The following is a 27,759-nucleotide window of genomic DNA, read 5'->3' as shown; positions in this document are numbered from 1 at the left end:
AGCGTGTACTGTACAATCCAGCGTTGTGGAAAGTCTACATTTGAGCTGTGGAGACTTATTTATGGCTGTGAAATTTAATAAGCAGGCAGTGAGTCTTCTTCCCAGCTCTGACGGTACAGCTAGGGACCATTATGCACCACAAGGGTACGACAACACACACTCAGTGTGCTGATCTGGCCCCATGATCAGAGAAAGGGCAGAGCCTGATGTCCCTAACACGGGCAAGTAGAATACAGTGTTGCCGCTTGGCAGCCACTTAAACTGGCAGAGGGCTGAGAAACGTGTACTGAGTGGGTCAGATCAAGATACGGGGCGAACTCAGAAAAAAGAGAATGAGCATTTAAGCTTGTGGCTTAAGCATGGAGGTGTCCTGCTAACAGATGATGGTCCAGAAGGCTACTAACAGGATGAGGATAGTGGACCACGTGGGCCTACGGGGATTAAGTGTCAGTAAGAGGTAAAGAGATTAGATAAAAAAAAACTGGCAGCATTTTTAACCTTATCACTCCTCCCCTAATACGCCGAAGAGCATCTTCCACCTACTTCAGCACACTTGAGTTTACCCACCGTCTCAGGGACATACCCCCGCTGTCCCTGGGGACCCAATCTGTAAGCAGAACCTGTCAGGATTATCCCCCAATTTAGTATACAGTCCCATACACAGTCCCTTCCATGGATGCCTGGACACACAGTCGTTGGAAGTTAACTTTCTTGCCCGGATGTGAGATAAATCAATGCGGACGACTCTCTTCTCTTTCCAAATGAGCAACTTTACATCGGTAAGGACGTGATCCACTGCAACATGCCCCTGAAAACAGGATCGCTGTTCGTTCTGGTCTTGTTTACCCTGCAAGCCAGCAGAATCAAAGGTAAGCCTGTATTTCAAAGGGTTCAGTCAAATACTATCTAGTTGAGACGTTCATATGCTATCTTGCAAAAACGTTTGTACTGTAATACGTGTCAGTGCACTGTACTGTATGTTATGTCCTAAAACACCAGAGGGGTGAATATGCTGTTCTATTTAGCATCCAAAGGACTATTATAATATTTCAAATTTGTCAAGACATAAAACCGCAAGATTTTACAAAAAACCAGCTCAAAACGTGCTACTTTAATAATAAATAACAAACAAAAAACTCAAACATTCACCTCGATTTTGGGTATTTCGGAAAGAAAAACTAGTATGCCATGTGAGTTTCAAATTCCTCTTGTTTGGCAACAGTGTTCTCTGGCTCCATTCATTAGAGAGAGAAACAAAAGGCATTCTGTTTGTGGCCGTGTGGGACGCTAATCTTTTCTGGCTTGTAGTTTTGCTGCAGGGCCGCTCTCATCTCAATTAGTACCGTTGTCGCACATCTCAAAAGAACAGAAACTAAACCCTGGTTTATCAGTGCTAATAAGTCACATTTCCTGTACCACTGGCTCTTGATCTGCTCACTTGTTTATGGCTTGTGTACAGATGTGGTCACATGCTCTCTGACCCGAAACACACGAGATCATTGAGACCTTCTGCAAATGATCAGCTCAATGTCTTCCATTACAAACATCTCAAGCTAATAGTGGCACTGTGTGACATGTGGCACTGGGCCAAGGTGCCTTAATGTTTCATCAAAATAATTAGACTGGAGGCCCAATGTGATGTGACAAGGTGGCAGTTAGATCAATTACAACTACTGCGTAACGGTTACAAATCGAACATCATTAGCCATACAGTAATCGGCATGAGTCTATAGTGAATGATCAAGCTAAATGACCGTTATCTACATTACAGAATGACCGATTTTTCTTGTTAGAAATTTTATTTTGTTAGTGTGTCACAGTTATTTAGTCCATGGTGGTAGGCTATAGACCACTTCGGAAAATGTAAATAATGCTTGTCTAGAACTCTCCGTCTCAGTTTTTCACACCTGCTTGAACAGGATACAACCACCAACTGAATCAAAATGTTGAACAAATATTGAATCATATATGTAAGATTTAAAAAGAAGAAAACAAAACCTGGATGTGCTTCTGGACTAGTGTTTACATCTTGCAAAGTGGTCTATAAACTGATAACCAGCAAAACATTCTGTAGATGATAAGTTTAGTCAGCCATGTTGCTTGTTGGTTTACCTTGGTTATGAAACCTGGTGGGAATACCACCATTTATAGCTTGACCAGCAATGCTGGTTACACATTCATCGTACACAGCAATTGTACTTATAATGTCTGGACAATTACGTAATAGTTTAACAAAAATAATAAATTTACTAGCCCTCCTTTAAAGCCCATTTTGAACAAAAATGACAAAGCTTTATGCTTTTTTTGGCCACGCATTTAGATAAAAGACAGATTATTAGGACCAGGAAAAAAAGTGTGGCCTAGAATAAATATTTTAGTCGTTTTGAGAACGTGGCTTGTATTACTTCGTTGTCTTATTAACATACTGTAGCATCTGTTCCAGTTCATTGTATGGAAAAGATGCAATACAATGGCCAGTCACTATTCACTAACATTCTCTCTGACTCTGAAACAGACGCTGCATCCCAATTCGCCTACTTATACTAAGAATGTGGTGTTTTTGTTAAGTGTGTAGCAAAACAATATGAATGCACCGAGACCGTGGTTCCCTTGACAACATTGTGACCATCATGTCATACACATCAATATACAGCTCTTCTTTCCATATTTATTCATTTATTGTTTCATATGTAATGTTAACTCTATATAGTTACACTAAATTCTGCCTACACGCAGTGGGTTTTGGGTAATATAGCCGTTAAGAGTGTGCATCATTCTGCACTTCGAATTTCTACCAGTAGACCAAGTCAAGTCAAGAAACTTTATCTATATAGCGCTTTTTGAAATTGTCATTGTTACAAAGCAGCTGTACAAAACATTGACTTTAAGCAAAACATATAAGATTATCCAAGTCAAAACAAAAAAGGTGAAAACACAGAAGACGGACGCCGACACAGATTCAGACACACCCACACACAAAACACTCCACACAACACGCACAAACACACACAGACAAACGCGCAGACACACGCACATGGGCCATCACCTAGAACCGCACACCCAAGATAAGGAGAGAGAAACACAGGTCAAATATTAAACAGATTAGAAATTCCTATAAGCATTGTTAATTAAATAAAACATTACAATCCTAGCAATCCCCCGGCCAGGCAAACAGTGCAAAACAGTATGCAAACAGAGGCGAAGAACCCAAAACTCCTTTGGAGGAAAAAAACTTCAGAGGGAAATCAGGCCTAAGCAGGGGATTCCAGTTCCCCTCTGGCAAAAGCTGCAGCCTCTGGACAAGCTCGAGAAGCTGAAATTTTGTAGTGAAGACGTGTAAAGTTGCTGTGTCCTTCTTTATCCAGCTCGATCATCTCAGCTTTTGTCAGGTCTGGGCATGGACTGTGTCCTGCGTGCTCTGGTGATCTTGGTAAAATGAGACAAGACTGACTGAGAGCAGAGTACTGTACTGCACTCTTTGATGCAACAAATACATCAGTTGTTATTGGAAGTGTTACTGGTTTGGTTGATCTAACTAGTGCAGCCTAAAACTTCTGGTGTATGCAAGATTAAAAAGATGCGTCTTTAGTCTAGATTTAAACTGACAGTGTGTGTCTGCCTCCCGGACAGTGCGGGTAAGACTGTTCCAAAGTTTAGGCGCTAGATAGGAAAAGGATCTGCCGCCTGCACTTGATTTAGAAATTCTAGGCATTAGCAACTGACCGGACGTAATACAAGAGAAGTTCATTCAAGTAGTGAGGAGCTAAACCACGTAGGGCTTTATAGGCAATGAGCAAGATTTTAAAGTTAATGCAGTGCTTTATAGGTAACCAGTGCAAGGTAGACAGAACCGGGCTAATATGCTTATACTTTTTTGTACGTGTTAGAACTAGAGCTGCCGCATTTTGGACCAGTTGGAGGTTTGCAATAAGCCTGCAGGGCAACCACCGAATAGTGCATTAAAGTAATCTAGGCTTGATGTCATAAAAGAGAAACAGTTAGCACACAAGACAACAACAAGGCAAGATGATATTCAAACAGAAAGGAAGCTAGCACGCTAATGCAATGCTAACAGCGTTTAGTTAACTATCAATTTTGGTTTAAGATCTTCAAACAAATAAACCAGGACAGGGTTATTGAGATATCAGGATAAGCAAGCAACCAAAGTGATGAGTAACAATAATAAAATAGACTGATACTAAAAAGTGCAAGTGCAGTGATACAAACAAACTGCCGCCAGCGATGCAGACATACTACGATTTGGGAAATACAAATTATATTTTGAATACTGTTTAGGACAGATATTATGTGAATTGGGATGCAGCAACAGTTTGAACCAAACGAGGTTAAGTAAATGATGACAGCATTATTTTCCTGGCGTGAGCTATCCCTTTAAGAAAAGGAAACTGTTTTTATAATTCAGAAAATACTTTTTCTGCTCTACAGTTACGAACTCAACATCAAAGAAACACTCTTATCCTTCACTGTACTTTACACTGCTATTGTTAATTTGTCTATAAACTAATCTTATGATAATCTATGCGTTGTAGTGTGGTACACTGAAGTCTGAGGGAGCCCCAGGCTGAGCTGAGCTTAATGCTTTAAGAAGCTCTCTGAAGTTTACCAGCTGGTCACACAATGCTCCATTTTCAAAACATTTGGCTAATTTCAATGGAGCCCCTGTCTTTTCACTACCCTAATTTCTTTATGTAACAGCTCTGTAAACAAATGAATTTTTTACTTATCAAATGGCATACAAAAGGCCCAGACTGCTCTTGAAGGGGACAAATAATAATCTGTCTACTGTTTTATGGTACAGTGGTTATATGAGTGAAATAAAAGGAAGTCATGTTCTCAACTTTTCGGAGCAGCTATTTTAGTCATAGCAAGACAACAGTTCTAACTACTTGAATGGGGGAGACCGATATTTCTGAAATTGCTAGCAAAAAACGTAAATGAATAGCATATTCCCGACCAACAATTAAACCTGACATGAACTGTACCATAGCTTATATCTTTATTCCGGTCTGAAACATCTTAGTCTGTAAATAGACTGGTACCAGTTAAACATCAGGTGTAAGTCTCTTAAATGATCTGAGGTGCTGGTGAACTCGCCACTAACTCTGGCCACAAGTCATTATATAACATGCCATCTTGTGAACGGGAATTATAAATAGGCCACTTTAAGGTGCCATCTTAGTCATAGGGTCTTACTTTGGCAACATTTGCTGAAATCATTAACAATGTCTTTATTTTAAGGCATTTTAAGACTCTCTTTGACTGTTAAAAACAAACATTAAATAATTAGGTTACAAATACGAAGCTGACCTTTTACCAACTTATCTGGTGAATGTGCTTAACATCTGCATGAATGGTGTTTTAACTTACTGTTCACATCGGGAGGCTAATCCTATCAAATGTTCATTCATAATACTAATTACTGCTTTAAAAGGCTTTCTGTGGTCTCTGACTGAGTGTAACTAAGGGTAAATGGTTTGGCATGATCCACTCTTTAACTGTCCACTGCAAAAGCACTTGAATTTAACTTTAAACACATTTAACGTTGTTTTACTTTTTGCAGAACTCAATGCAGACGACTGGATTCTTGGGATCAGGAATGTGAAGTACAGGCATTTCCTCGACACCCCACGGGCAAACAAACAACTGAGAGACGCCAAAGTTTCATTTGCTCTTCGAGCAAAGAGATCGGCGACATATGGTACAGGGGTGAAATTGTGCCCACAGGAAAGCATGGCGGAGGTCATCACCAGCCATAAAGCTTACTACAAACTGAGAGGTAGGACAATATCACAAACACCACAAGGGACTTAACACTGAGCATCAGCGCCTAATTTGGCTACTACACCTAAGATCCTCATAAATCATAGTTAACTTCCCCAGTTGTTTGTAGCCTTCTGAGAAAAGAAAGATCAAGCTAAGAAACAAAAGAAATGGTGAGGAACCAAGTATGGATAAAAGTCTAAATAGAAAGAGGCTTCACTTTAATTCTCTCTTTCTGCGAGTTATTTAGTAAATCCCTTTCTTCTGTAAAGCTTCCACGGATCAATGTAAATGAGGTAAAGACGGTAAAATAAAAGAACACCCTCAGCACACAGCTTGTTCAGCAATTTTGACCTTTATAATGTTTAAATCTGAAATGCACTGTAGGTATATTAACCCTATGTACATTTCAACTGGCAGAAATGCTTAAGAAAAAAAATGTAATGAATAAAAAGAATTGGGTGTAGTGTATTGCGAAATTCCAGGGTTATGGATATGACATTTTTTTGTTAGAACTTGAAATAGACATTCTCAGAGAATGTATTTATTACACATACATGTATATCAAACCATCTGTTTATATTGTACTAAACCACTGATGATATGGTCCAGACATCAGAAAAATCTGAGAGAAATATCCTTGCATAATGGATGTGACAAAAAAGGATGCAGGTTTTTAAGAGACAACACACTTTGAATTAAAATGTACAAACCAGAAGCAAAAAATACTCAACAAATGGAGAAGGGATGACTCCTTATAGAACACAAAATAGTTACTATATTTTAATCTCCATGTGCCCATTTATGAGTAACATGGGCCGTTACGGATGTGATTACATGACTATGGAAAACTATACTTTAAACGCAGGGAAAAATGCTTTAAAACTTTACATAGGTATTTAAACCATCAAATATTAACATCGGACCTACCCGTATGGTGAAAACCTTTTATATTTGCATCTTACGTTTAAACATGTATGACTTTCTAATGCAAAACACAGAGGAAGATATTTTGAAGAATGTCGGTACCCATTCGCTTCGATTGTATGGACACAAAAGCAATGGAAGTCAAGGGGTACAGCCGTTGTTTGGCTACCAACATTCTTCAAAATATATTCTATTGTGTTTGCGGAGGAATGGAAGTCATATACAGGTTTGAAATGACAAGAGGCTGAGTTAAAGATAACAATGTTGTCATATTATGGGTAGAATCATATTTTATTGTCAGAGAAGTCTTAATGAAATGTAAATAGCAGTGCAATCAATTCATTTCTAACGTCCTGACATGTTTTATTCATATTCTGTGCTCCTGGTCATATTTCAGTTTTAATTTAAACAGGGTATTGACCATCCGTAAATAATTCTCATGATATTTAACAGTTTGTCAAGAAGCTGTGTGGGAGGCTTTCCGGATCTTTCTCGATAGAGTTCCTGACACCACAGAGTACCAGCAGTGGGTGTACGCCTGTCAAAGAGACTCGGTTTGCATGGAAGATTTGGCCCGGAATTTTAGTAGCACACAGGAGCATCTTGACATGGTAGCCAGTGTGAGTATACGCATCAGTGTGTTGCTATCACACTGCATTTCTTTGCCAATACTGTGCCATAATGATTAAACTGATGATAAGTATACAGTATTTATTTTCATAACTTCTCAAAGAGGTTTATATCATTTACAGAGAGTGAATGCTCAAGCTGAACAGGAAAGGTAAGAATCCAGAAGATGAGCTTCTTTTCTTTAGTATCACTGGTATGGTATTTACTATGTTCGTTTAGGGCCTAAACCCCAGAATGAATGAGGTCACCTGACTACTGGGAAATCTCTCACGCCTGAACTTTAAAAACAAAGTTTGTTCATATTTGGTGGCCTAGCTAAACATTGCTCTCTGACCTGATCCACTTTAATACGATAGATCTGTGCCCAGACATATTACGCTTGGGTGTTAGAGCCACACGAACATATCCGCCTTATATGCAGTCAACCCTCTTTTGGAGGACAATGACATTTTATTGCATTTATCCTGAATTGATTCATCGGTTCTCAACATCATTTCAATTATTTGTAGGGCTCGCACACCTGCACCGGGAGAGAAATGTAAGTCCTTACCACCCGAATAGAAAGAATATTGGTTGATCTTATAAAAATGTGACTGACTGACTAATGACTTCTCGTACGTCAGGTTTAAAGAGTCCCGCGGAGCTTTTCATCACAGAATCTGACGGGGTATGGCTACTATCGTGTGCTTTTTAGAATATGCACTTAACATACTGATGAAGTTGGAAGCAAATAAATTGACTATTCTCTGATCTGATAGGAAACTGGAGCACCAGATGTTGTCTCTCAGAAGCCGGTTGAGCACATTGTAGAGTTCAGTGTGACTATAGTAGACCCTGCCAATGACGCAGTACTGAGTGATAGAAAGAGCCCTCAATATGAAGACTTCACTAACAATCTCCACAAGCAGGTTAGGTGATATGATTAACAACCATTATAACAATGTTTAATACTGTTTTTCATACTACGTGAACTAGCCGAAAGTAGCTAAAAGGGTCAAATAAAATCCAAAGAAAGACTATAAAACTATGACCAACTTCAAACAAGGGCAAGATATCTAACATGGCAGCATTTTTGATAATCCATAATCTGAGGTTATACAGTTAGGTCCATAAATATTTGGACAGAAGCACATTTTTTTAGCTGTGTATCAAAATGTATTCGAGTTAGTTTTATAATGGATATTGTCTTAAAATGCTTTCTCAGTTTTATTTAGAGTGTATTCACATCCAGATTAGCTGAAGGCTTTAGGAATTACAGCTCTTTAATATGAAGCTCCCCCTTCTTCAAAGGACCAAAAGTAATTGGACAGTTGAATCAAAAGCTGTTTTGTTCACAGGTACGGGCTTTTTCTTAAATCATTTCTTCATAAATGAAGCATGTTAAAGGTCTGGAGTTGATTGTACATGTGGTGTTTGAGATCACAGTTGACTATGGTCAGTTTCACAGCAACAGCTTCCAAATGCAAACACCACATGTAGAATCAACTCCAGAATTCCAGAACTCGAATACGCTTTGATACACAGCTAAAATAACATGTGTTTCCGTCCAAATATGTATGGACCTAACTGTATACAGTGTGTAGATTTATCTCTATCATTATGGATTCATATATTTTCATATTCTTTGAATACGTTCATTTTACAGATGCTGCATGTTTTGGACAAGCTTCCAGGGTTTAAAGACATTCAAGTGCTGGGATTTCGGTGAGTTGATGGTGGAACTGTGGGTTCACTCAGATAATACAGTCTATTGAACTTGAAAATTGTGTTTTTGGATGGGTAATTCTCTCTTGCAGAGGCATTTTGGGGTAAGTAGTTGAAGAATTTCTTGGCAAATTGCATTCAGAACCTTTGTGTTATAATTACTGTAAAATTATTACTTTGGTTTTAATAGATAAACCTTGGTGTAAATTAATATGATTACAGAAACACTACCACAAAAAAGAGAATTATTTAGTTAATATACAAGACTGGGATGCTTTTCTGTAGAATAAAAACAAATTTTCGTTTTATTCAAAACCAACCCAAGTTGTTGGTTGCTGACAAAATAGTTTTAAGCACATGGATCCAGTTCACAGATTGGACTGATCAAGCTATTAATATAGCTTATTAATATATTGATAAGATATGAATATTAACAAGCTGCGCCACTTCTGTTACAATGAATGGCAAGGAATGCAACGGTCAATATGGCAGCTCTAGCGAAGGGAGTCCTGCCTTTCAGTATAAGGAGCCAACCGTCCATCAATAAAGACAGACTATTCTCTGGGGTGGGGCTCTCATGAGGCACTTGCCAGCCTGTGCCTTGGCGCAGTAGATGAGGCAACCTCGACAAAAGGGGATTTGGGGCTAAATTTAAGATTTGCAAATTATAAGTTATGATACAGTTCCTGTCATGTTTAATTATTGGTCAGAAATAGGCTGTTTAATTGTAATTTTTGCCAGCAATTTTAGAACTATCTTCCTTCCCCCATTCAAGCAGATAGGACTTATGACATAAATAGCAGCTTAGAGGCATCGCAAACATAGCTACCGAGTGGCACGACTTCCGTAAATGGACTTTGGTGCTACTCAATGACCCATTGATTCAACAGCATTTTGACCCAAAAGTTCACCCAAAAGTAAAATTTCTGTCATTATTTATTCACCCTCATGTCATTCAAAATATGACTCGTTCCTTTTTGGAACATAAAAGAAGATAATTTGAGAAATGTCTCAGGGATCAACAGGGGTAAAGTTGTTTGGTTACCAACATTCTTTAAAGTACCTTCTTATGTGTTCTGAAGAAGAAAGACAATGTCTTGGAATGACACGAGGGTAAGTAAATTATACAAAAATGTTAATTAATCTCAGTATGCATTTTGTGCATAGATGGTTGCTTTAACCTGTCGTTGTGTGGGGAAAGAGCGGTGTAAATTTTTTTATTCAGTCATGCCAAATGAATGTGATAAAAAAATGACAGACTTGAGTTAACCGTTCCCTTAAAGACAGACAATCAAGTAAGTGTGATCATGTCAATGTGACAGCTCTTATAATTCCTTTCATCACACTGGGCAGATCTGGGGGTGTAGCAGTGCGCTATGCAGTTGTGTTTGAGACTGATGGCAGAAGGATCACAGGGGATGCGGGCCCAGCTGATGAATCTGGCATGGGGGAGGTCCTAAAGGGCATGGTGACCAAGGCCCTAACTGAAGCCTCATCACTACCTGTAGACATGCTTTCCCTTACTTTCAAACCCGGTACACAAAATCAATACGATGGATATTAAGTCTCTATGCGGACTACAAATATCCAACCTAATCTGGTTTATCTGCACAGACTCACCAGCAGCAGAGGAACAGAAGAACAGTACATCCAGAACACCAGATTCAAAGATTTTACCTGAGGAAATTATCACACAATCCACAGACACTAAAACACCTTTTGCTACTACTAGCACTTTTGGAGATCTAGGCCTTGGCAAGACTCAAGCAAACTTGGGCGAAAAAACAGCAAGAATATATCGTAAGGATAAGGATATATCGTCCCATGTGACCACATTGGCAGCAACAACACAGCAGCAAGCCACAGAGCTCATCAGCGGTCCTTCCCTTGAGGATTCAAAGGAACAAAGTCTAATCACTAAAGACACTTCAGGGACAAAAGGTAAATCTTTCAAATTTGCAGCGAATAGTGAGTCACTGCACAAAAGCAGCCGCTTCAAAGACCTCAAAGTAAGGCAGCTTACTAAAACAGAATTTATTGCAATTTTAAATTGTATGCATTTTCAAAGACCATTTCTCTAACTTGTTCTTTGTATTCAAGGACCTCAGAGAAGCACCAGAGTGGATTACTTATTAAAGATGACTGAAAAAGAAATTGTTACCACAGGTGCATCAGTGGACTTCGATTCTTTTGAAGTGGCAAAATCATCTACTTCAACTCAGCCTGAAATGGATATTGATATGACACCAGAGGCGTCTCCAGCAGAAACAACATCATCATTCATGGCATCCCTAACCCCCACTGATCGACCTAAAGATGCTATCTTTCAAGAAAACGACACAACTGGCAACACTGAACCTACGGAGACTCCTACCAAAGGATTTCCTTCACACACTACTACACCGGAGTCGCCCATTACATCTGACCTTAGTGAACATGTACAACCTTCTCCAGGTCTTACCACTCCTAAACAAATTCTTCCCGAGGCAATTCCCTCAGGGCTAATGCCTACTGAATGGCTCATTTCACATGTGACCCCTGCAAATTTCCTGGGCGATGAGGAACAGCAACTTCGGCCCACTTCAACTGCCCAACGTAAAGTTGCTACAAAAAATTATAAAGACATGCCAGAAGGTGTAGAACAACCGGATAAAGACGACGAGACGAGTGGGTTCCCTTCAGAGTTGGATGAATACCCACAATCCTCAGACAATGTTGCCACTCCTTCAATGATGGCTTCTAACCAGGCCAAAGAGTTAGTGGTGTTTTTTAGCTTACGTGTGACTAATATGATGTTTTCAGAGGATCTTTTCAACAAGAGCTCTCCCGAGTACAAATCGCTGGAGAACACGTTTCTCGAACTGGTAGGTAAACACACTTTTGGCTTTGACCTTCTTTTGTTACATGCCTTTTTATCCTCATTTTATAGTTAGCCTTTCATTTGCTGTTTTCATTGCTGTTCATGCATGGAAAATTAAACAGATAAAGACTGCTATCTGTTATCTTCGGGGACTGGTGAGAACAGTGTTGTTCAAAAAGAAACATTGTTTTTTCTAAAAAGCTCTGGGGTTTGGGAGGCAGAGAAAAAAAATGAATCACATTTTGTGCTGGGATAGTTTTGCGAGTCTATCTGACTTATTTCACTGAAGCTTACTTTTCAATTTAGACTTAAAACCACATCTAAGCCTGAAATGGAACCTTGTAAGGCAATTTCAAAATGTAATATAGATTATATCTTGTAAAACTGCTATTTTTCTTCCAACTAGAGGCAATTCTCTCAACCAAGTGACTCTGAGGCCTATAGTCAACAGACTGTGAGAGAACAGAGGACATTAGCCTCAATACCGGTACATCTGTAACCCAAACATAAAATGGAATAATTCATTGCAAGTTCTTGGCACTTATCTCGGCACTAAATTCTGTAATCCTTTTTAATAGCTTTCTACTGATTCAACCTGATCTCTAAGGACTTCATATCAATTAAACGAGGTGGAAAATTCGTATGAATTCGTACAAAATTGTAATCGAAGCTCCCCCCCTAACACCAACCCTAATCCTAACCATAGCTGGTGAAAAAACAAAAGATATTAATTAGAAAAAATAACATCATACGAATTCATACAAGTTAGCCACCTCGTAAAATAGTAACAAATTATGATCACAGTTTAGAATCATATTAAATAAATGCTGAAAATGTTTCTAACAGACACTAGCCAAAACTTAACACTCGGCTTGAATTCACTTAACAGCTGTACTATTTTTGTGCATTTCACATCAATTAATAAGTCTGCATCTTATTCATGACCCACACACTATCGATTTTTACATTTTAAAGATACGATTCATGTGTGGAGTGATAGCATGAAGTATGGCAGATGAAGGTACTGTAATCTCTTGCATCCTCCACAATCTAGCACTCCGAAATCAGTATCCATCATTTGTGCAAGTTGTGCTCAGCTCAGAATTTGTGGGCATGGACCTCAATTTGCATAATTCCTTTAGTGAATGAGATGCTAAAGCAAAGCAGACATTTCATGCAAATAACTCGCACAGAGGGTGCAATTCATTTTGAATTTTATTTTAAGTGAAATTAAAAACAGAATTACATATCTGAAATGAAACAGTAATTTTGTTAGTTTCAACTTTTGTTGCCTTATTTTCGTCAAGATCTCTATGATAAATATGTACATGGATATGCTCAAGTTGTGCATTCATAAATATTTGTACAGGAATTACATGTACACCTTCATGTACTTCGTGTACACAGAGCACTCCAAAAAATTAAGTGTGTTTCTAGCTAAACTATTTTATTCTTAGAAAGAACATAAATTTATCAAATGTATAGGAACTCAAATGCACTGAAAGTCACTTTAAATAAAAGCTATTGTTGGTTAGGATGGCGGACTAATTATTTGGTCTTTTCTTGCAGTAATAAACGTAGTTTTAACGTTAAAATGTTATTTATTAGATGGTTATGTTAATGAAGACAAAGCATATTTTTGGAATATGAAATTGACAGTTTAATAAATCATTTATAATAAAGGCAATACTCTATTTTGTATTATCTGGCTTGTTTGTATACAGTTCTGGCTGAATGCAGTCTCTGAGCTGCTGGCATACGGGCTAGCTAACTGGATAGACAGTTTTAAGTGTTTTAAATGTGGTGAGTCGAAACTGATCTAAATTAGAAGTTACCTTATACAGTAGTAGCATTTGAAAGAATTGCTCCACTAATGGATCACCGTGAAACAGAAATTAGTTTTCTTCTTTCAGTTTTAGATGGTTAAAAAAACTCTTGTTCAATTTAAAACATCTAAATGTTCTGTTCTATGCTTTTAGCTTTTTTAATTTATGAAAGTATAAACGAAAACTACATTTAAATGAATAAGTGGTTGCCCAAACCAGTACTGCACATGAGTTTTAAGTCATAAACAACTGTGCTGCATTTTGGGTTCTCAAACAGACCACTAAAATTCTGGTAAGCGTCATTGCCATAAAATGAGTTCATTGATTCATAAATGGGTTTGAAAAAGTAATTTCATCACAATGGATATTTTTGTTCTTCGAATATTGATTTTCCTCCTCAATACTCCCCATTTATAATTCAACGGTTTGGGAGCTTTTGTAGAGACAGCTGTAATATTTTAGTTCTCTACTAGATTTACATTGATTTTAGCCTTATTTTTCTCCCGTCTCTACTGGTTTGTGTAGCTACCTTCTTGATTGAACATGGAGGACTAAAGTATCTGCATTCATGCAAAGTTAGCACATCAGTCATGATCATCAAAAAGTACAGAACTGAAATAGACCCCAAAATAAACCAGTAGATACAAGTGTAACTGTCAGACCTGTGTGCTAGAATGTGAGATTTGCTACAATGGCGTTTTCTGCACTATTGTATTTAGTGCTTTCTCTTATCTGTGTGTGAGTGTCACACAATATATATTAGCTTCATTCTGTCCCGCGGTGGCAATGAAAGGTCGTGACACTGGAATCAGCTAGACAGTAACATTGATTGGGCTTAAGCTCTGAGTCACAGCATGTCCTGTGGGAAAGAGTCCCACCTGCTCTGCCCTGGCACTTGGGCGAAAGGTGGGAGGTTGATGTTGAATGGCAGATCAGCTCTATCTGCTAATACAGATTACCTCCCGGTTTACAGAGATGGACTTGTTTACTTTTAGAAGACATTATGGCAAGCAAGCCTACACAGTATAGGCTATAGTATAACTGGTTTAATTTACAAAAAAAATACACTTTTTGTCTAAATTATTCATACTTTGATTTAGGGGTGGGCGATATATATCGTCTACGATAATATCGGGATTGTTGTGTTAACGATGTGCAAATTCTCATTATCGAGTATTTTAATTACTCCGAAAAAACCCTCCAAAACACGCATTAAAACTCCACACATTCAGAGGCTGCAGCAGGGCGTCACGTGATTGCTGTTGTATGCATAGCGGAGTCGTTTAGCGGAAATGTGCCTTACGATAAGAAAAGCAACAGTGACAAGACATTACAAATGCTATCACCAAGTTGATAGCAAAATAAATGCTGCCGATTCAGTAGGCAGGGAAAGTGCCAAGTCGAAATTATTTCAGCTCAACTGCCCTCCCCAACTTCTATCATATATTATAATTTCATCTTGCTTGTATGCTGTACAATTTACATTACAGCAGAGGTGTACAACTGAATGTTTACTCAGAGTTTGATGTTCTTACACTTATTCAATTAGTATTTTGTATGTCTTTGAATTGTTTTTACTTGAATACTTACATGTTAAAGAAAATAAATAAGCACTGTTTTCATTCAACATGGTGCCCATTATTATCATCAGTGATTAAGTAACTCAGACTTTTAAAAACACATTTTTAATGGATATCGTCTAATTATCGTTATCGTTAAAATCGCCAAAAATATCTAGATTCTATATGGCATCCTATATCTAACCTTGAGGTGGTTAAGCGGAAAATTATTAAGATCACTGTATACATTGTTGACTTTGTTCTTATGCCAACGAATCGATTTCAGAATGAATGTTTGTGTTTATTTAATACATGTGTGTGGCGTGTTTATTTAAATTACAAACATACATGAATACATTTAAGACATTTTAAGAAATGTAAAGTATGATGAGTTCATTTGCAAAAACAGATATCTTAGCTTTTTTCAAAACTCATGTTTTTATTGAACACATTATCAAACATGATAACATCTGTTTTTGCAAATGATCTATTCACATTTATATTTATACGTAATGTACATCAAATTTAAATATTCTTTCATACTTTCTAATGTAAATATTTGTCATATATACATGTTTGTGTGTGCATTAATACATATAAATATACACGCCACGCACACATTATATAAAGCAAATATTTATTTGGGAATTTGGGAACATTTATTACAAACTTTGCCAATACTATTGCTAAATTCAGGGTTAGAAATTTGACCAAAACCGTGTTAGTATAAGATACAAATAACAAAGTATACAAATAACAGAGTTGAGGAAAGGCATGCTTTAACTTTTTTGAGCGAATTACACTTGAAATGAAAGAAATAACATCTAGAACCCATTGCACTCCAGCAAACTCACAGCAGCATGTTAAAACGAAAATAATATTTTAGCAATGACTAAAATGGCCCCGGGACATGGCAGCGTTCTAACCTCCTGCCCGTGGAAGCCTTTCCCACGGCAAACCTACGACACCAAAGCAATGTGGCAACAAGATTTGCACAAGCGATCATCACCTACTCTTGTTTTTTTTCAGAAAATGTAAAAATAATCAATTAAATATTTAATAAATTAAATAAACTTAACACCAAAACACTAAGCACTTGAAAATTATCAGCTATTGCTGAATTATATGCGTGTCACATTCTCAGAATTTGAATAACTCAGATGACTCTAGAAATACATCACACTCAAGTCTTCAATCGCACGACTGGTACAATCAGGCTCTTGAAATCTTGAGCAAAGATGGATGACTGAGCTGCTACGCCCCATTTCTCCCGAACAACTGTCTTTATCTCTTACTGGCCCTCCTCGTGTAAAGTGAAATGAGCGTCAAAAAGGTTTTGCATATTGAAATAGGATGAGAGACCGACACCAGCTGAAATCTTCCCATCTCGGAACTCATCTATCGATGCGAATTGCTTTAGAATTGACAATCCCAGAAAGCTTCGCATCTAAGCCACATCACATTTACCCACAATCAACCAGTCGGCAGAAATGAAAAATCATAATCTCACTCATTTGATTTATATCTCCACTTTTCCACAGCTCCTCCCATATCTGCAGTCCAACATGACTGGATTTAAGGAGCTAGAGATCCTGAACTTCAGGAATGGCAGTGTGGTGGTGAACAGCAAAATGAAATTAACCCGACCTGTTCCCCATAACGTTACGGAGAGGGTGCACTGCTTGCTTGAGAACTTTTGCGATGCCGCGTCTAAGAGGCTGGACATGGAAATTGAATCCCAGTCAGTGGATGTGGAATCAGGTAGGGATGCTGTTTAAAACAGTAAAAAAACACTAGATATTCACATTAACGTAAAGGGATCATTCCACCTGTTTTAAAACTGTAAGTCTTTATCTGGCCATTTAAAACCAATTAGTGATCATTGTCTTGGACAGCGGATCACGCCGATCCATGTAAGTTTATGGCGTGTAATGAGTTCTCCCGCTGCGTGGTGAATACGCTAACCACAGAGGCAGAGTGTCTCTGCGATCCGGGCTACAGCACGGCGGACGGCCTTCCCTGTATGAGCATCTGTGATCTACAACTCGAATACTGTCTGAATGGAGGCCAGTGTGAAATCATACCAGGACATGGCGCTACCTGCAGGTAGGCTAACATCACAGTCTATCTATCACAGTGTTACACCAATTCAGTCAATGGCTTGACTTACAGCATTTTGTCTATTACATCATATGTTATGATCTAAAACTAATTTAAGACGCTTTAGAAAACAACAAGCCAACAATTATTGAGTATATCAAAACAAAAATGTAACTAAACATAAATAAATAAACTTTATTAAAGGGATAGTTCAGGGAAGAAACTAAAATTACCCCATTTTTACTTACCCTCAAGGCATCTCAAGTTTATATGATGTTATTTTTTCAAACGGAGACAGTCGCAGTTATAACACTATTTACTATTCGTCCTGGCTCTTCCAAACTTTAGAACAGGATTTTAAAGCTTCAAAAAGTGCATCCATCGATCAAAAAACTGCTCCACGGCTTTATGGGTTTAATAGCTGCCTTCTGAGGCGAACCCATGCGTTTGTATTAGAGAAATATCCATATTTACAACTAACTAACATCGAAAGAAAAAATATGTTTTGAAGAATGCTTGTAACCGACTAGTTCTTGGCCACCATGACTACCACAGTTTCAGTGCTAGTCAAAAGTGCCACAGAACTGTTTGATTTCCCACAATCTTCAAAATATCGTCTTTTTTGTTCCAGAGAGCAAAGATATCTATAAAGCTTTTAAAATTATGAAATGTAGCCGGAGTATGAAGTACGATACAGTATATGCTTTATTTTAAAGACCAAAAAACATCACGTAGGCTACATTTGTCAGCAGCCCAAGTAGCCTACTGTTGTTGACCTCTACTGAAATACATTTCTCATCAACAAAAGAAATATTATTTCAGTAGCAGTTTAATATGTAACAACAGGAAGTAGTGTAGGCTAGTTAAGTACATAGTGTTCATTTTTTTGTAGTAAATATATTTCATAGTTTGATCCTAATAAGTGTGTATATTTACAGGATATAGGCTACTATTTTGATAAAAACCCAGCAGAGCATAAGCAACGGCGTTGTTTAGATTACATTTGGTGGCCAGTCAGTAATAGGCCCTTTTCACAATGTCGTCATTCAACTTTAGCCTTTTTTGCAAAGCAGTGTATCACAACTTCCGTTTTGCTATCGCACTAAAATTGAACAACAGCGACTGAAAATACAAGTCGTCGAGACATCTGTAAGATTAAAATCGTGTTCAGTATCAGGGATGTTAATATTTCGTAACGTTATTGACTGACGGAACGTATTCGAGTACTTATCCTAGCACCTTTGCTAACGCGAAAAAAGAAAACAAAACACTTACCTTCACAAGTAGACCTTCATTGAATAATTTGTATCCTTTATTTAGATTTTGATCTTGTCGTACGCGACTTGTCATCTAGCTGTATTTGTGGCAGCCGTGTAAAGGACTTGGTCTACTCCATAATGAAGGCGGCAAGGCGCTAGCGGAAGTAACGATACACTGCTTCGCGGTAGAACGGAAGAGGCGTGACGTCATGTGACAAGGGCCTATACCTGCAACGGGGGAGTTTCAAACGCAAACTGACGTACATCCGTTTAGGGACTCATTTCATGTGCTCCTCCCTCAGAAGGGAGCAGGCCAAACCTCCGTTATTCGCCCACAGTAAGCAACACAAGCTCTCCCATCCTTGCATTTCACAGTTTGAGAGCGAAATAAATGCACTTACCTTGTGTTTCAAAACAATGTAATTATTTCTGTCAAGTATGAATATTACAGAACGTCCAAGACCCATATTTGCTTATTAAGTTGTTTATAAAGAGAGCGACTGCGGCCTAATGATATGCTGGTGTGGGCGGGGCTACCACGCGCAACATAAACGCGTACAAACATTGTCGCATTTAAATGATCGCAATCATTTAAATAAACAAAAACAACAAAATTCATAATCCTTTTTATTTTTCATCTTTACAAATGTATTACACACAAAAAATCAATAGTTTATTTGTGACTCTTCCTTGGCCTTTTTAACATTTCCATGACTGATCCAGTTCACATGTTTAAAATGTCCCAATCTTTCAGGTTTTTATACCACTAGAACCTTGAAAGATTCAACAGTGGTGCTAAAAGACGGGCTTCTTCTAACATGTTCTCTCTTAACCACTTTTAGATGTCCCGTGGGTCAGTTCTGGCACTACCACGGAGAACGCTGCAACGAACTGGTGTCAGCGCCAGTTGACCCCCTCCTTTTCGTTGCCTGCCTGGTGGGAAGCCTCTCATTGGTTTGTGCTGTGATAGGCCTCTTGATTTTCATTAACAAGAAATGTATACGGACCAGAAAGACCATGACACTCGTGTAAGAAGTCCTTTCCATTTCTTAAAATTTGATTTTCCTTCACAGAATTGGATTTGCAGTGGTTTGGGCTGTTTTGAACACGCTGGTGTTAAGACTTAATCTCCTTTGCGTTATAGGCATTCACAATCTCCATTCCCCATTGGCAATACTATGAGAATAAATCCAGTTTTTGAGAATGATGATGGGGTCTTAACACATGTGTCGAGCATCCTCTGTCCAATGAGCTCTGACTCAGGCTCCTTACATCACTCAGGCCAAGGCACATTTCGATCACTTGAAAGTATACAGCTTAGTATTGAGGTAAAGTGTACAGCCAAGATTATTATACTAATAATCTAATCAAATAGATCAATGTCATCCGCTGTACAGTACTAACATCAATTTGTTTCTCGCCAAGTCTATGTCATATTTGGGGATTTTATGGAGAATACAGACTAACTTTTCTTCTGTTTTAAGAGTGGTTATATTTGTAATGCTAACATAGTCAAGCCAGGTTATACAGTGGGTCAAAAAAGTATTTGGACACTTAAGGAACACTTTAAAATGTTTGCATTACATGACAATATATGAAACCAATGACATTTGTTATGATGAAAACATTTTAAAGCACTTTTTTTAATTTAAAAGCATTTTAAAATCATAAAATATGATATTTAAAATATACGTATTTAAAGGAAGATTTTTTGTCGTCAGACGTTCATGAAACACGTCCATAATGAATGCGATGAACTGCACCTGTAGTTATTCTGCTGGCACAACTGTTTGAACTGGTTGCATACACCAAAAATGACCTTGGGACGTTATTTCTTGTATAAGGTCAAGCAAAACCTAATGTCACCAAAAATGTAACTCTTTTTCAAAGTGATCATTTAATGAGATTTCATATGATATCAGTCATTCAAAATGTATGATTATTAGAAAAAAGAAATGAAAGTCCACTCCTAAACACAACCCTAATCTGTCACTGCGGCAAAAGCAGATTCATAGTATCCACCAATTGAAATGTAAAATACATTATGTAAAATAGTTACAAATTGCCATGAGACTGTGTTGTCATATAATTTGCCGATATATATATATATATACATCTGATAATACTGCTCTTGTGGTATGAGAACGTCTCGGAACATGACGGAAAGTGCAGGAGTCTATCAGGCTGTGTGCAGCACGAGACCCCCCCAAAGCATTTGTTTTAAGAATTAACTTATTTTTTGCTGACGTGTTTATTAGTGTTCTAAATATTCTATGTGTTTCTTAAAAAGTGTATATTGTGTGTAAAAAAACGTTGTTTTCAGAACTATAATCTCAACATGGTGAAACTGGTCGTGTTTTGCCTAATGTTATCATACCATCAAAATATCATAAAAATCATACAAATATCATTTGGATAAGTGTCCAAATACATTTTGGGGCAGCACTGAACAGCTGGTATGCATAGAAGGCATTCCTTTTATGAAACACAATTAGGTTAATGGGTTTTGTAAATTAAATGTACAGACATTTCTAGAAGTAACAATACAATAACCTGTATCATTGCAATGAACAAGACTATCTCGAATCTGTAAATTCAGCAGAAGATTAGATGCTTCTGGTGAATCAGCTCTTTGTTGGGTTTGTTCAATATGTGCACAGGAATATAAAGACTCGAGAACACATCGGCAAAATCCATGCATCAGTATTCTCCCAATTGTACTCAAAATAGAATACTGTACAATGTTGTTTTTTAATAAAAACACATTTTCAAGTCATAGGTGTCCTTTGAGAATATCTAAGGGGTTTGAGAAGTCATATTCAGGGGTACAAAATAAATGGTTGGTATACAGTAGTCCCGTTTTATTCTGACGTTAAAAAAAGTTGTATCAGGTTTGGTTTTGTAAAACAGTTTTTTTTCTATCAAGTAATAAACAAATGACTGACATAATGCAACAAAGAGAAATATGCTGTTGTTTATTTATTCCGTTCAAGTCCTAACATAAAGGCATTATATTCCTATGAGCATACTAGAAATAACTGACTGCATGGGTTTTGCATCTCATATAGACGAGTGCATCTGTAGTTGCCCAAACTAATGATATTACGAATGATAATCAGTAACTTTTTTCCCCGCAACAGATGTTTTCTCTTCAAAGTATTGACAGTCTGCATTGCCATTTAGTGCCAAAATTGTCTCTGCTTTGCTTGGCATGTTGTCACAGAAAATTGGTTAAGATTGATGGTAGTCTTTTATTCCTTTCCCAGATCCCCAGACAACTCTACAGCAGAAGATCAGAAAAGTTAGTGTCAGAAATGGTTGACTTCCATCAGTGTGTACCACATAATGAGGTAAGATGGCTAATTCCTGACAGCAGGCGATATGTGTGACTTTGGTGAAAGTTACTGGGGTAAAAACAACCAATTTGACGAGCAGATAGAAACGTAAATAATCGAGACAGCCTGATTTATCCTGTCAAGATGATTAATCTTTGCCATCAAAACACTGGTGTACAGGACACCGCCGCAGACCCTTGCATTGAAGCGATGCTCTGAGTTAGCATTTTATACAATTTGTTTAAGGTTGTAGGCCATCTGACCTGGTCTCTACATGATTTTGTTTGATAGGCCCCCTCTTCTCACACTCCCAAATGCATTACACATGAGTCACATTCACCCCTGACTGTTTTCATTACTGGATACAGCGAGAGTGCCGGAAGATTTTGTTCTCAAACTTTTTCGTTTTCTGAATGATCATGTTCTTTGTTTGATGTTCTGTTACAGACGTGGAGGATGTCCAACAGGCCTTCTTGCTTTCTTCTGAGAAGTCCTGATAGTGAAAGCTTCGAAGTGACTGTTTTATGATGTCCAGACACTGTTTTTAAGCAACACGTGGCACCAAAGTTCTTCATTGAACTTGCTTGTTCAGGAATGGAGACTTTGTAACTTAAGTGAATTACTGAGGTCAGTGTTTGTTAACTGTTCCTGCGCAAAAGTGTGAGACACTTGTAATACTGATGATCGTAATATGTCTGGATGTTCTGAACCCTTGTGAAAGGTATCCTTGTTCCCTCACAATGAGGTTTTTACAAACTGATACACTGGTGGTATCTTAAATATAATTGTATTTTCTTTAATGTCTTCTAGCCTCCGCCTAGTGCCCCCCCCCCCAAACATGAATGTATTCTATAAATAATTTTTTTAATGATTTCATGTATTCACAACTCAACAGTATGTTAAGCCTAGGATTGTTGTATATTACTTCCCTTTTAGAAAAAAAACCCATACCTTTACATGTTTATCACCAATAACAGACTAAAATACTTGTGATTTATGTCTTTGTAAAATTATTTGTGAGAAAGTTTAGAAAGCATTTAGCTCAAGTTCATTTAGCTTAAGCTGTGGTTTAAAGCAAGAATGTGAGAAATGCACACACAACACATTTCTATAGATTGTGTTTATTCTGGTCTAGGAAAGTGATTGCTGAAACAGTTTCCAGTTCAAAAGAAAATAAAGAGTATAAACCCAAACACACCAAAGATCAACTGACAGAAAAGAACCAAATAATTAACAATTATAATATTCATGAAGGGATAGTTTGAGCTGACACTGGTTCAGTCAGAAAGGATTTAAATAGAGAAAAACATCAGCATATGAATAAACAAAGGCTGGATAATAACTGCAAATTAATCAAATGTGGCAATTTGGTTTGTCCAACGTGTTTGCAGCTTCCATTATTTCTGGTCTTTAGGACGTAATGACCGAAATGAGACAAGACAAGACGGAGCAAGAGAACCGCATAAAGACAGACTCCAGAACACCAGCGCATTTAAACTAAACCTTCCCTTAAGTTCGTATATAAATAACTGTAAAAATAAAAGAGTAAATAAACCAAAATCTACCACACGCCACAGAATTCACAGCAAATCTTTAAGAAAGGTTTCATCATCGCTTCACCGAACTGACACGAGTAAACCCTTTAACATGTTATCATGATTCAAGTACAAAAGTACGGAGAAAGCCCAAGCCAGCGGTGACTGTTCCTTTATGAACCAAAGCTGCTTTGAAATCTTCAAACGGAATTCATAATCAAAAATATGTGAAGGTAATTATGGATGATGTTATTCTAGGAAGAGACGCAATGTCCATTACTGCATTTACAAAGGTGAGACAAAAAGTTATGATCTAAAGGGCGACGTAATGTATTCCAGTGCATGTTCCTCATTACCCTTCTTTAATAAACTCTGATTGGACTATAGTTACTTTAACTAACTTTATAATAAATATTGCTCCGCAATAATGACCATTCAGATCTCATGAATGAATTTTTGCTTATAGGTGAGCGTGTCTTTTTTAACCCCAATCAAAACCACATTTTTCTCCCCCACCTACCATTGGCCAAACAAGCATTGAACCCCGCCCAAGCTCATGCCATCGGATGCCATATTGGGTGGGTCATGATGCTCCACCAAATCGAGCTCTATTGCTTTGAACGCACTAATGCTTTACTTATTATCACGTAACGTAAAGCATAAACTTTAAAATAAAAAGTACACACTTTTACTAATAATATAACTAAATGTGAACTGTCTATGACTTAGCATCGAAACTAGACTAAGAAATGCTTTATAAGCAGCAAAACATGAACAAAATTTGATTTACTGTACGTGCAGGTTAACACGGACGTGCCGTTCTAATAACCGTCAAATAAGATCGTAGACAATCTTAAGGCATCGCTGAGCAAACAAGGCTCAGATTTAGATGAAAACTGCTATTCAAGTTCACCGCAAAATGAATAACAAACTAGAAACAAACAAGACAGTGAACAGTAGTGGCCTTCACTAGAATGGCACAGTACTGTAGGTTAAAAAGCGTCTATAGTGAAAACACCCACAGAGATGAAAAACCCTTTAATTTTAGCTCCGCTACTGCACCATCTACATGTGCACAGATTGTGTGAATCGATAGGGGAAAACGTGTGATCTTCACTTGAGAAGGTTCTGGAGCATGGCGGTGGCGTAGGTGGGTCGGGCTTGCTTGCTTTCGATGGCGCTTCTCAGATATTGTATTCCGCCACAGCGCTCCCATATCTCCTCGAACTGACGCGGGAGGATTTCCGCACCGCGTTTTCGCGTGAGCCCGGTTTCTTCCAGGCTCAGCTCGCACATCTCCATGTCATCCTTACCTGGATCAGCAGAGGATAAAAGGCATCACGCTACGCCTGAATACACAAGGCACACATACACCTCTGCAGATAACAGCAATAGCCGGATTTTATCTTTCAACTCTTATAAATAAGAATTCATTGTTTGCAGTATAGGAGAATTTAATTCCTAATCTTATTTACACATTTTGAAGACTTGAGCGACTTCAAGGTTTACATTTGATCAGTTTCCGTGTTTCATAGGAATCGATGATCTTGGCATTTCTAGTACAATGTTCTACCGGTTGAACACACAGCATTATCAAAGCGTTAGGCTGCGGTGAAGAAATCGACGCTGGCAGCGCCTGTGGTGTCGTTTAGTACCTGCTACCAAGAGGATGGGCTGCTTGTCTGGATGGAGCTCCATCTGCCTGGCGATCCAGGGGCCGTCGAAGTGGGCGTACCACCAGCCCTTCTTCTTGTTCTGCGGGTCCTTGTACTGGTCTGCGGGGCGGATGAAGGGAATGCGGAAGTAGCGCTGCTGTCGGTTCATCGCCACCTCTTGCTGTCGGGCTGGGACTGGTGGGGCAGGGTTCTGCTGGGCTGCAATGTGTAACAATAGTTTACAATACGATATATTATCTATATTGAGTAGGTTGCTTAAGTTTTGTAGTCAAAGAAATTATTATGTTTGAATATTTAGATTTTAGTCTACAAATCCAATTTAAGAAATCTAACAATATGTGTTCAGATCAAAAAATGTTAGGGTCAAGAGAATCTGAATGGCGCTGTACAGTCCTGGCCAAAAATGCCCAACTTTGGAAAATTGACCTCTTTGCATTTCATTCGAATCTTTTATGAGAAAAGTATTAGAAAAAACGTGTAGTTGTGCCTGAAGTTTACACTTCAAGCGAGACGAATTTGGCAAAAAACAACACAAAGCTAGCTCACTGAAAATATTACTAAAAAAATGTATGAGAATATTAATAATTAATATTTAATATATAATAAGAACTGATGAAATTATAGTCAATTTAACCATATGCTTTGTTTCCTGTTAGTTTTTAAAATATCCCTGTAATATAAAAAGATATTTGTAAATTACAATAAAAATATAAATGTATTTTATAAATACCAATTGTCTATTTTGCACCACACACCTCATATTTTATTTTTTTAATCTAACCTGAGGGAGCATTTAAAGCAAATATTGCACAAATAAATCCTCTATTTTTGGCCACTTCTGTAAGTGGTTGCTATAGGGCATTATCAGAATGTTGCCAAAAAAGTTTCATTATTTTTCATATGCTTATCTCTACTTATAGCCTGGGTCCCTGTTCCACGGCGAGCCATTAGGATTTGTTTGAGCGCTTTATTGTCTTGCAAGCAAATTTGTAATTCTGTTTATATCGAAAGGTAATAGCCTCTCCTCAATAAGCCATCCGAGCCGCAGTATCATTCAGGCCCTTAGCTCAAATGGTGCTCAGTTCGCAAAAACCCAAGTTGAAATTTATTCAAAGCCCAAGTAAAGAGCCAAAGTAATAGTGATGTTTGCCTTAGCAAGCACTGCTAATTAAATTCTGCGAATATGATATTCCCTGGATACGTTATCTACAGTCTATTTATACCCTACGTGAAATGCATATCAAACAGACATAAATGAAGTCATAAATCAGAGTGCATCTCTTACATCTGTCATCCCTAAACATCAAACGCATCCAGAGGACGGCATTGTGTAAGAAAGTTATCCGAGAACTTCTGTGCACTCCAATATTGTCTGCGAAGCTAGAAGTCCGATTTCATCCCGGAAAGTATCGGAATAAGCCCGGTACGCCTGATACAAGCACTCCGGTGTTTAAAGGTAAGATTCATCTAAGGATTTGACAGGAGAACCTAGAGGTCACACGGCTCCAAATCTGCTGATGGTTCTGCACGAGCAGACACTTAAAATGCGAAGGCTTTCCAGACGTCCCTTTTCTAGCAAGGAAATAAATGAGGTTCGAGTCCCTTGAAATGCCACCGAGTGCCTTGAGATGTTGTTCTAGCTGTTTGCATTATATTCATCACAATGCTAAAGCTAATCACAAAACTGTGTGTGACTGCGCCAAGGCTCAAAAACAAGAGCAAACAATAAAGTTTAACCTTGAAAAATGGATGTAGCACACACACGTCTAATAGTAATAATATGTAAAGAACGTATTGTACATAATCTTTCCAGAAGAAATATTACGCCAAAGCACAACTTCCCCCTGGATCTATAGCAGCCTGTTCAGTAGGGTTTGCCATGCTGATGTTTCTCCACTGTGTTTGAGGAAGCAGGTCTAGTTAACAGCTTACCATAGTCAGTGATGGATTTAGGAGCTCTCATCTCTGTATCTGTATCACGCTTCTTGTTCTTTGATTTCCAGGCGTGGTACACCTTCAGACGTCGATGAAATTCCTCTCGGCACGCTGCCAGCAGCTCGATATCTACAAGGGAAAGATATCAAAGATTCAGTAGCTGCATTGTTATGCATGATGAGTTTCACATAACATGCATTCCCTTGTTAGCGGTTACGTTCATGCTATACATGAATATGGAGCATCTGCTCATTAGAAACAGTTTTTATAGGTTTATCCCGTGAAGACTGTCAGGAAACAGTGGAGTCTGAAAGTCTGAGACTAAACATTGAAAATCTGGGATTAAAAACGTAATACATACCTTGTAATATAGCTATGATGTACTGTACAGTGCTCATACTAAAATATTCAGCATTAGCCATGTTAAACTCTTACATAAAAGATCGGATTTCCTTGCTTCTGTGGATGAACAGATTGTCCGTGCAGACATTCAAACATAAGGATGACACGTAAAAATGCATTCTGAATGCATGTGACATTTTCTTTTTGTAGAACAGATTACAGTGTAAAACACCTTGTCAGCCAATTACAAGGAAATCTTCAAAGTAGTTAAGATTCGATTTCATTCCCTG

General features: G+C 38.0%; 3 protein-coding genes across 10 annotated transcripts in view; 1 reads left to right on the top strand and 2 right to left on the bottom strand.

The window, feature by feature from the left end:
* Positions 1-18,844, bottom strand: part of colec11 (collectin sub-family member 11) — a 50,983-nt gene extending 32,139 nt beyond the window's left edge. For 3 of the 6 annotated variants that reach the window (XM_079458819.1, XM_079458817.1, XM_079458815.1), the window contains exon 1: positions 18,663-18,844. The gene's annotated coding sequence lies outside the window, so the exon portion shown is untranslated. The remainder of the gene's footprint in view (positions 1-18,662) is intronic. The other 3 variants (XM_079458821.1, XM_079458818.1, XM_079458816.1) reach the window with 1 other exon arrangement.
* impg1b (interphotoreceptor matrix proteoglycan 1b) lies at positions 267-23,194 on the top strand. 3 transcript variants are annotated; one of them, XM_079458812.1, is made up of 18 exons: positions 267-869; positions 5,582-5,797; positions 7,162-7,328; positions 7,461-7,489; positions 7,848-7,876; positions 7,962-8,005; positions 8,097-8,246; positions 8,984-9,042; positions 10,396-10,577; positions 10,657-10,983; positions 11,143-11,906; positions 12,309-12,389; positions 16,829-17,048; positions 17,183-17,393; positions 19,489-19,674; positions 19,791-19,974; positions 21,913-21,996; positions 22,429-23,194. In XM_079458812.1, exons 1-18 carry the CDS (start codon positions 803-805, stop codon positions 22,507-22,509), a joined length of 3,081 nt encoding a protein of 1,026 aa, XP_079314938.1. In that variant the 5' UTR covers positions 267-802; the 3' UTR covers positions 22,510-23,194. The 3 variants fall into 3 exon arrangements, with proteins under 3 accessions (XP_079314938.1, XP_079314939.1, XP_079314940.1); XM_079458813.1 differs by lacking the exon at positions 12,309-12,389 and having other exon boundaries at positions 550-869; XM_079458814.1 differs by lacking the exons at positions 12,309-12,389; positions 19,791-19,974 and having other exon boundaries at positions 550-869; positions 22,429-22,977.
* myo6b (myosin VIb) overlaps positions 23,085-27,759 on the bottom strand; it is a 52,091-nt gene continuing 47,416 nt past the window's right edge. The window contains exons 30-32 of the mRNA XM_079458811.1: positions 27,125-27,256; positions 25,172-25,390; positions 23,085-24,829 (exon numbers count right to left, since the gene is read on the bottom strand). Coding sequence (XP_079314937.1) covers positions 24,630-24,829; positions 25,172-25,390; positions 27,125-27,256 — 551 coding nt within the window. The 3' untranslated portion in view covers positions 23,085-24,629. The remainder of the gene's footprint in view (positions 24,830-25,171; positions 25,391-27,124; positions 27,257-27,759) is intronic.

The sequence above is a fragment of the Barbatula barbatula genome, assembly GCF_947034865.1.
Source record: "Barbatula barbatula genome assembly, chromosome: 6".
Lineage (NCBI taxonomy): Eukaryota > Metazoa > Chordata > Actinopteri > Cypriniformes > Nemacheilidae > Barbatula > Barbatula barbatula.
This window is presented reverse-complemented; position numbering and strand designations above follow the sequence as displayed.